General features: G+C 35.1%; 1 protein-coding gene across 1 annotated transcript; it reads left to right on the top strand.

Moving 5' to 3' along the window:
* The first annotated feature begins 898 nt into the window (after positions 1-898).
* LOC107825115 (protein BTR1) lies at positions 899-8,433 on the top strand. The gene is made up of 9 exons (XM_016651951.2): positions 899-1,143; positions 3,548-3,786; positions 3,862-3,968; positions 6,116-6,309; positions 7,131-7,207; positions 7,450-7,545; positions 7,609-7,670; positions 7,757-7,840; positions 7,973-8,433. The coding sequence occupies exons 1-9, from the start codon at positions 1,035-1,037 to the stop codon at positions 8,028-8,030; spliced, it is 1,026 nt and encodes a 341-aa protein (XP_016507437.1). The 5' UTR covers positions 899-1,034; the 3' UTR covers positions 8,031-8,433.
* Positions 8,434-8,751: the final 318 nt, after the last annotated feature.

Raw genomic sequence — 8,751 nt, 5'->3', positions numbered from 1 at the left:
TATCTAAACATAATTTCAAATTCCAAATATCATGTTTAACTTAACACAACTTTTTTCAAAAATTATAATTTTTATGTACAAACGGCTATTAATAGAACGAAAAGGAATATGTTTTGGAGTTACTTCCTAAATTGTAACGGCTGTGACGGAACTAAAATTTTCACTTACGGGGTCAAAATATAAAATAGTAAATCCAATAAGAAGTTAGAGAATGTCAATATATAGTGTATATACATAAAAATATTTTTATTTTACCTAACTACACAATATAACTTTTTTCCAACAAGAGGTGTCAACTACATGTGGCTCAACCACTGTGTAAAGGAACCAATAGAGAATAGCAGTTAGGTAAGTTTTCTAGTTCAAAGTTAATTTTATGGATGATCACGTAACTTTTATTTTTCTTATACAAAAAAATACCAAATTATATATATTTTTTAAAATATTCAACTTTACCTAAGTATCACGAAGGTCACTAAACTATCTTTGTAAAAATTACTCAACTTTATTCCAAAAGGAAAAAGTCATTGAAAGGAAACAAATGAGACATACATTTCTATGATATTTAAGCAATATTAAAATAAATTTTTTTAGTTATAAAAGATAGTTTAATAATTTTTGTAATATTTAGATAAAGTTAATCAATTTTTTTTGTTCAAAAATAATTTATAACTTTAGCTGAATAAAATTAAAGATGAATGATAATTTATGAAATAACTCTCACAAGCACATCCTTTATTAGATAGTCTCAAGCTAGAAAACAAAATGCAAAATAAGAAGAAGAAAAAGAAAATAATATAAAATAAAAAAAAGAAAAGAAGAAAAAACGGAAATCTGAGTAGTTGTCCAAAAGAGGTGGTTTTCAAGGTCTAAAATAAAACACCAGAAAAGTCTTCTTCATCCCGGCAAAGCACCTCTCACTCCCCTTCTTCAGCACATGCTTCCACTCTCTTTCCATTTCCTCTTCTTCTAATACCTTCTTCACATTCTTCTTAAAAACACACACACACACACAGTGATTATACTCTCCGAAAATGGCAATGGAAGGAGCAGGAGCAGAATCGAACTACAATTCGTCAGCTGAAAGTCAGCTGGAGCAATCTTCCCCTCGCAAATCTCCGCCTTCTTCTCCTCCTTCTCAAGGTTTTATATATCTCTAATCACTTTTTTTTAAAATAATTTTCAAAATTTTCCGTGTATTGTTGTAACGTGAATATAACTAGCTTTGGATCTGCTATCTATTGTCGCTTTTTTAATACTTTTTTAGTTATAGTTTTTGAATTTTTTGATAATGTGCTTTTAGAATTCTGTTGTGTTTGATCCATTTCCGTCTGGAAACTGGTACAATGTGAAATTTCGAATGCGAACAGGTTTTGAACTGATATTTGTATAGGTATTGATTACTGTTGTTTTAAAACCCTAAGGATGGGGGACCTTTGGTGATTTTATGGACTATTTGTGAGTTGATAATAGTAATATGTTTAGTTTGAAGATCGGCAAATGCATTTGTGGAAATTCATAGGGAACTGGGAATAGAAGAAATTTGCTGTTTGTGAGGCATATTATCCGAAATGGAAGTTATTTATTTGCTACCTGTGGACTAAATCTGAGCTCACAATCAGATGTCGTGGCTTGCTTTTTTTTCCGTGATGTGCGCTTGTTGAAATCTGTAATGTGAGGATTCATCATGAAATTGGCTAGTGTTACACTGGGTGTCAGCCTGCCGCAACCCTCCTTTGTTTGGGACTGAGGCGTAGTTGTTGTGGCTGCTATTGCGCTTGTTGATGCCTCAAATGAGAAAATACTGTATTTGTTGTGGTATTTACCTCGTAGGCATTTCTAGGTGCCATGGATTTAGTAGTTGCTACTGTAAAGGATCCTTGAATCTTATGGATAACCTCATGTTAATTTTCTCTACGGACATTACACACACCTACACATAAAAATATATACACCCTTCATGAAATTGCTTCAACATTCATGATATTATTTAAGATTTTAGCTGAAAGTATGCTATTGTAGCCAATACTTATTTTATCTCAAAGAGCTTCCTTGCATCATGCATTCATTGAAGCCTACATATTTTTAAAATTGAGCTGCTGTTCTTTTAATGATTTTGCCTCTTAATTCTGAAGTTCAAATGCGTCAATGCTGTCTCTCAATCACGTGATATTACGGATCGAGGGGAGCTTTTTCCTTTAGAAATACTAATAGAGAAGGTGCTTAGTCTTTCGAAGGCGTTTTTCATATCCAATTCTGTACTAGAGGCACCTGAGCCTCATTATTCAACTATTACCATCTATTTACCTGCATAAAAAAGGTAAAAACCTTCTTGTATGTGCCGAAAATGTGCTTTGGTGAAACATCTTTAGCTATCCCGTTCCTTAAGATGAACATTGTATGCCAAAAATTGGCCGCAAGGAAGTCCCTGTATGGAAGGTTCACAAGTTCGAGCTATATCACTTTATGAGTTTCTATCATACTAGTTACTCTTTCTTTAAAACATCATGTGAAAGTCTGAGGCAAAAGGTTTTGTATGATTGCAGTATTTCACCATGAAAGCAGAACATATATTGGTAACATCCAAGGGAGACTGAATCAGAAATTGAATGAGTGCAAACTTTTCTCCAGCTTTTCGATTCTTAACTCCATATTGAGCAAAATAAATGTCTTTAACAAACTGAAGCTTTACTAATTAAAAGAACTATTTCCAATACTTATACTTTCCTTCCGAGACGGATCCAGGATTTGAACTTTATAGGTTCGAGTTCGAAATTCTATCGATGGCCATTTGATTTACCAGTTTCAAAATTTATTCTTTGTACTTTTTTTATACAACAACAACAACGACCCAGTAAAATCCCACAAGTGGGGTCTGGAGAGGGTAATGTGTACGCAGACCTTACCTCTACCCCGATGGGGGCAGAGAGGCTGTTTCCGATAGACCCTCGACTTTGTATTTTTTTTTAATATTTATTATTATTTTTACTTATTTAGTAGATTTTTAACACATACAATTTTTGAGCCAAAAGTATTGGATTCTGATGAACCAGTGTATTATATATAAATCCGCTTCCATTCCTTCTCATTTTGGAATTTTGTAGATCACAAATGTGCATATACACTATGCATGAGAAGCTGGTGATTTACTGGTTGACTTAATTTGTGGCATTGGCATGATAGTGTATCGTTAATTGGCTGTAATAAAGCATCACATATCAAAAGTTTTTGGCACTCTCCATGGGAATATATCTCTTCTGCTGCATTAGGGATGTGAGAAATGAGGCTACAAAATTTATTCTCATTATTAGGGGGTTAGGTTTGCAAAGCTACTCAGTATGATAAGATGGACACGTACGGGTAGCATTTCAATCTATGTTCATGATAACGAGAATAAAGTTTGTTCTATTTTAAAAAGGTTTCTTTATTATATTTTGCAATTATTGTTGAAAATCATTAAACTCGGAATATCATCTTTAGAGGGGTTTCTGCTAAGTACTCAAGAAAGGTCTAACAATCCTCCTTTTTATGCTTGTCTTATTCCCAGACCATGAGGAGAAGACAACTTATGTCAAGTTCCTTCTATCAAATGCTGAAGCCGGTTCAATTATTGGAAAAGGTGGTTCAACTATCACTGAGTTTCAATCTCGTTCTGGGGCTAGAATTCAGTTGTCGCGCAACTTTGAATTTTTCCCTGGAACATCAGATAGAGTTGTGATGGTATCTGGGTTACTCGATGACTTACTCAAGGCAGTTGATCTTATTCTTGGTAAATTGCTAGATGAGGTAATGTCATGTCCACTCCTGTTTCTTATACTTCTCTTGATCTATAGATTAAACTACTATCTTCTTCTGGATCAGTTTTATGTTGAAGATGGTGGTGATGCTGAACCACGCTCAAGATTTAGACTAGTTGTGCCCAACAGCTCATGTGGTGGAATAATTGGGAAAGGAGGAGCCACAATAAAGTATGAATTCTACTCGCTTTATGTTGTATAAGTGTTGAGGATACATATCTTTCCCCTACACTGCTCCTGCAAATTTCATAATCTCATTCTGACATAACAGACTATCACCAAGCGAATATCCTGGAATTTGATTGTTATAACATTGACTTCCCTACACGACATAATGAAACGAATATTCTTTCTGCTCTTGGTTATGAAGTTTTTGCAAAAATGTATGTCGAAATGGTATAGTCTTGCGCTGGAATGAGTTGCTTGACTTTATTTTGACTACCACGAGTTTGTCTTTGAGCTTTTGGCTGATAGCAGGATGGCCATGCAACCTTTGGATTCCAGTTAATAACCCTTTTAGATCGAATTGTATAAGCTGTTAGAAGTTTTTGGTTCTGTGCTCGCTGTTGATTTGGCTAAATTTCTTACCTAACGTGAATATTTGAGCTTAAATTTTTTTTGTAACTGCTGCATGGCTCACTTGGTTAACATCATGGTGCGAACTGCTGCCTCATCCAGATCAAAGTTGTCCTTTTTGTGTAGCGCTGATGTGTGATCTAAATAGTTTTCTTGAAGTTGTCTGCTGGAATTTTATTAGGTTCTATTTTTATTAATTTCCTCAAATATTCTGAACAACTCAATCTGGTTGTGAGGATTTTAGGGTGCTGACCAAAGTTCTGACCGTGCTTAGCTTAGAAGGCTACGGTTATAGTTGGTTTTCTTCTTATGTTATGCTATAGGCATAATTGTTTATCAATATAGATATACATTGAGAATGCTCTCAGAAAGCTACTTATTAAAAAAAAAGTCAAAAGGAAAAAAAGAATGCTCTCAAAAGCTCTAGTTGCATATTACAAATTCAATTTGACCGCAAAAAATTGTTCTTTATCCGACTAAAAACATCTTGTCTAGTTAGTATTACTATGCTCTTCAACATATTTATTTGCTTGACAGTGACTTCGCAAGTTATCAAGATTGCAACTTATTTTACAGCTCTATGCGTGCCAAGTACTTTGTTATCTTTTCCTTGTTCAATTCATGTCGGGCCATTATACTTTAGTATTCTTCTAGTGGGAGAAAATCTTATGTATCTGTGCTATCTCACACTATTTGGCTGGGTCAAAAAGTTATAAAGTAAAGAAGAGAGGAAAGGTTAGAAAGTAGTGCAGGTGTTAGGTTTAAGGATTAATGGAGCTCATCTTGTAAAAGCTCTTTCAACTCCTTATGAAATGAATTTGAAGGATGATCCATATATATATGATTTTTTTTCTAACCATGGTATAATTTCGAAGGGGAAAAACCTACTTCTTAAACAGCATATTATCTGATTAACAACGGCTATGTATTACTTGATTCCTTGTTCTTCTTCCTTTGGTAGGAAACAGGAATCTGAAAGCAAAAGAGAATTCATTGCCATTCCCAAAAAAATTGTTGGCGGGTAGAAACCAAAAATAGTTCTCTCATGTATGCTGTGATAGCAAACAGGGGGTGGCCTCATCATGAAGTCTTTTTTTTTTTGGAGAAGAAATACTCTATATTTATTTCGTCCTTTTTTTCCTTTCCTTTTTATTTTTGCCTCTCTGTTTCGTTTTTCCTACCTTTTTCTTCTTGTTCTTAGCAGCTAGTGAAATACAAAGAGATGCGACAGGATGGATCTTATTTTCTTTTTTTGCTGCCATAATACTTTCTTTTTCTTGTCTTTGTCATTTAATGAAATGAAGTCATGGAGGAGGTTATAGTGTGTTTGTGCTTTTGGATGGAGAAAGGGCTTAGAACCAAAGTCCACTTGTTTTAAGTGTGTGCCACTCGCTTCTAGTTTGGAAGGAAAAGTTAAATTTTCACTTTATTCCATAACCTTGAGGAGGTTATGTTATATGGTTCCAAATGTCAGGTTTACATATGATGAACTGAAAATTGAGGGTAATCCCTATATATGTAACCCTCAAGAAAGAAATCCCTATATAACCCTCTTATTTAGTGGTATTGTGAGTTGTAAATATAGTATGGAAGTCTATTTGCATATTGTCCTCCACAACTAATTTATAGAAGTGAATGCTTGTGCAATATTTTTCTTGGTTAGCTTTTGAAAATATTTTTCATATGCAGAATCAGATGGTTGTGGAATTTTAATATTGAGTATGTGCATTTTTCTTGTTCAGGTCATTTATTGAAGACTCCAGGGCTGGCATAAAAATATCTCCTCAGGATAACAATTTCCCAGGACTGCATGATAGGGTAGTTACAGTGACCGGAACTCTAGACGAGCAGATGCGGGCTATTGAATTGATTCTATATAAGTTAGCAGAAGACCCTCATTACATGCAGTCCATGAATGCACCATTCCAATATGCAGGTATGATGCAAATGTAACTAATTTATAGTACTTACTTTATCTAATAGCTTTAGTAGATGAGTTAGCATTAATTATGTATTTTCGTATTTCTTGATGTATGTGATTACTTGTCGTTACTTTCGTTTCGGCCTTCTGATTACAATACTCAGTTCTAGTTTTGTATCTTGGTATTTTTGCTTCGGTTTTAGAATTGGTGTGATTTCTGCTGCCCTTCTTTTATCTTTCCTAAGCCGAGGGTCTTTTGGAAACAACCTCTCTGCCTTCTTGAAGGTAGGGGTAAGGTCTGCGTACATACTACCCTCCCCAGGCCCCATTTGTGGGATTACATTGGTTTTTTTATTGTTGTTTGTTGTTGTACTTTATCTAATAGCTCGGGATGGATAAGACATACTCTCATGTCTTAATTGCCGTCTGTGAGCAATTGTTGGGTATTGCTTCCTATAGGACCTCAATCTACAAATAAGAGAATGGACGATGAAGGGAATTTATTAGCTTCTTGGCTGCACCGCTTTCTAAATACTACTAGACCTAGTCTCTCTTGTAATGTTGTGTGCGGCTATCAAGAGTACGTTTTAGGGGATTGTTGTAGTGGTTGACTTAATGGAGCATCATATTCAGAAAATTGAGTTTAAGCAGTTATAGGAATAAAGTATCTCTAATTTGAGATGTTCATATTCTGCCCTTATTCTAAGTCATATTCTCATTTGAATTTTTAATTTCTAAGTCATATTCTTCCCTTTACCCCACTTGTGGGACTACTGTTGTTGTTGTTGTTGATTCTCATTTGAATTTTTAATTTCTGCCACCTCCTATTTTCTCAGCTGTTTATGTCGGAATGAACTATGGGCCACCAAACGGAGTTGGAGGAAGATATCCGAATAACCGACATCAGAACAAGGTCCATTCTCATCCTTCTTAAGACAATACTTATCTTCATCCTAAAGGAAGAACTTTGTTGTCCTTAACTCTGCTGGCAAACCTGTTTTTATCCTGCAACCATTCTTTTACTTTCTAATTGGTTTGAAGCTAATGAATGTACTATATTATCCTGTTTCTAGATGCGGTTCTGCACTTTGGCTAATTTCTTATTGGTTCTGTTATGGTTCTATTCTTGTTTAGCTTACTCGGGTAGCATTGCAGGAAGACAGAAACAATACTGTGACTATTGGTGTTGCGGATGAGCATGTTGGGTTAGTCCTGGGGCGCAATGGTAGGAGCATAATGGAGATCAGTCAGGTGTGTAAGAAGTTGCTATTCTGCCTGGTATGTATTTATGCTAAGTCTCTCCTTTCATTGCAGCTTAGTGGTGCCAGAATAAAGATATCGGATAGGGGTGATTTCTTGTCCGGTACGTCTGACAGGTATGGCGTCCTGGAACTGTTGTTCCACTTGATAGGTTGAACTACAAAGAACACAGATTGTATAAAACTTTTTGGCCTTTTTGCAGGAAGGTAACTATCACTGGATCACAAAGAGCAATTCGCACGGCTGAGTCCATGATATCTCGGAAAATAGCTAATGTTTCTGAGAGGTGATGGGATGGACTTGTATTTATAGATATTGGTCTTTGACGTTTTCTTAATGGATACCTAGAATTTCATATGCATGTGATGATTTTGAAACTGTTATGACATTTCTATTGCGATGAATTTGTGAAATGCAGATCCACGGTTGGAGAAGACCTTCCATTTGAGGAGCTCCGCATAAATACAGTACATTAAGGAATATTTGGAAGCACCATTGTGGGGATAATTGTCGCAATTGATAAAATTGACTGAATATATACGGTATTATACAGTTGTAATTCTTCAATAGCTAGCACTCAGTTGACAATTCTGAAGTTTCTTGTGGTTTGTTAGATACAAAACATTTGTTCCTTATGTCTCGTAGAGGAATAGTCATTGTCATCAGCAGGAGTCGTGGCATAAGCTTGCAGGAGAGCATGTATGAGGGTTATGCGAGATGTGAAAATTGTTAGACTTCTGGCTTTGGAGCAATTTTCGTATTTTATGACTTTGAATACTTTGATGTGGTAAACTTAAATAGTACGTAGGTATAGTTTCTCTGGTTGCAATCGACATTTTCATTTTATGCTATATTATTTAGTGATGATTTTGTTGGAGATCCATTGGTTCATTTGATTAAAAGTAGACTGAGCACTGTTAACATTTAGGGTTTTTTAGCCCGGGCCTTTGAGGAAATGAGGTTGCTTGCTGCATTTTACTTGCAGGTATACTTTAACTACTGGGTTGATTATATTATCATGATCAGTTTGCTTATGGATATAATTATTTGGGTAAAGTGCATTAACAATCCTTAAACTTGAGCAGGTAATTAATTTAAACTTTCAGCTGCTTTTAGGTGCAAAAATGGCCTTAAACTATGAAAATACAATAATCATAACACTTGTTATAATTTTTATTCGCAACAAATTTTTGGAAC

This window comes from Nicotiana tabacum, chromosome 11, assembly GCF_000715075.1.
Source record: "Nicotiana tabacum cultivar K326 chromosome 11, ASM71507v2, whole genome shotgun sequence".
Taxonomy (NCBI): domain Eukaryota; kingdom Viridiplantae; phylum Streptophyta; class Magnoliopsida; order Solanales; family Solanaceae; genus Nicotiana; species Nicotiana tabacum.
This window is presented reverse-complemented; position numbering and strand designations above follow the sequence as displayed.

Bases quoted from the DNA above. Each gene is read 5' to 3' on its own strand.
- LOC107825115 (XM_016651951.2), top strand. From the start codon at position 1,035: ATGGCAATGGAAGGAGCAGGAGCAGAATCGAACTACAATTCGTCAGCT. The intron at 3,787-3,861 runs GTAATGTCATGT...CTTCTGGATCAG, and splicing joins TTGGTAAATTGCTAGATGAG to TTTTATGTTGAAGATGGTGG. The intron at 7,208-7,449 runs GTCCATTCTCAT...GTAGCATTGCAG, and splicing joins ATAACCGACATCAGAACAAG to GAAGACAGAAACAATACTGT.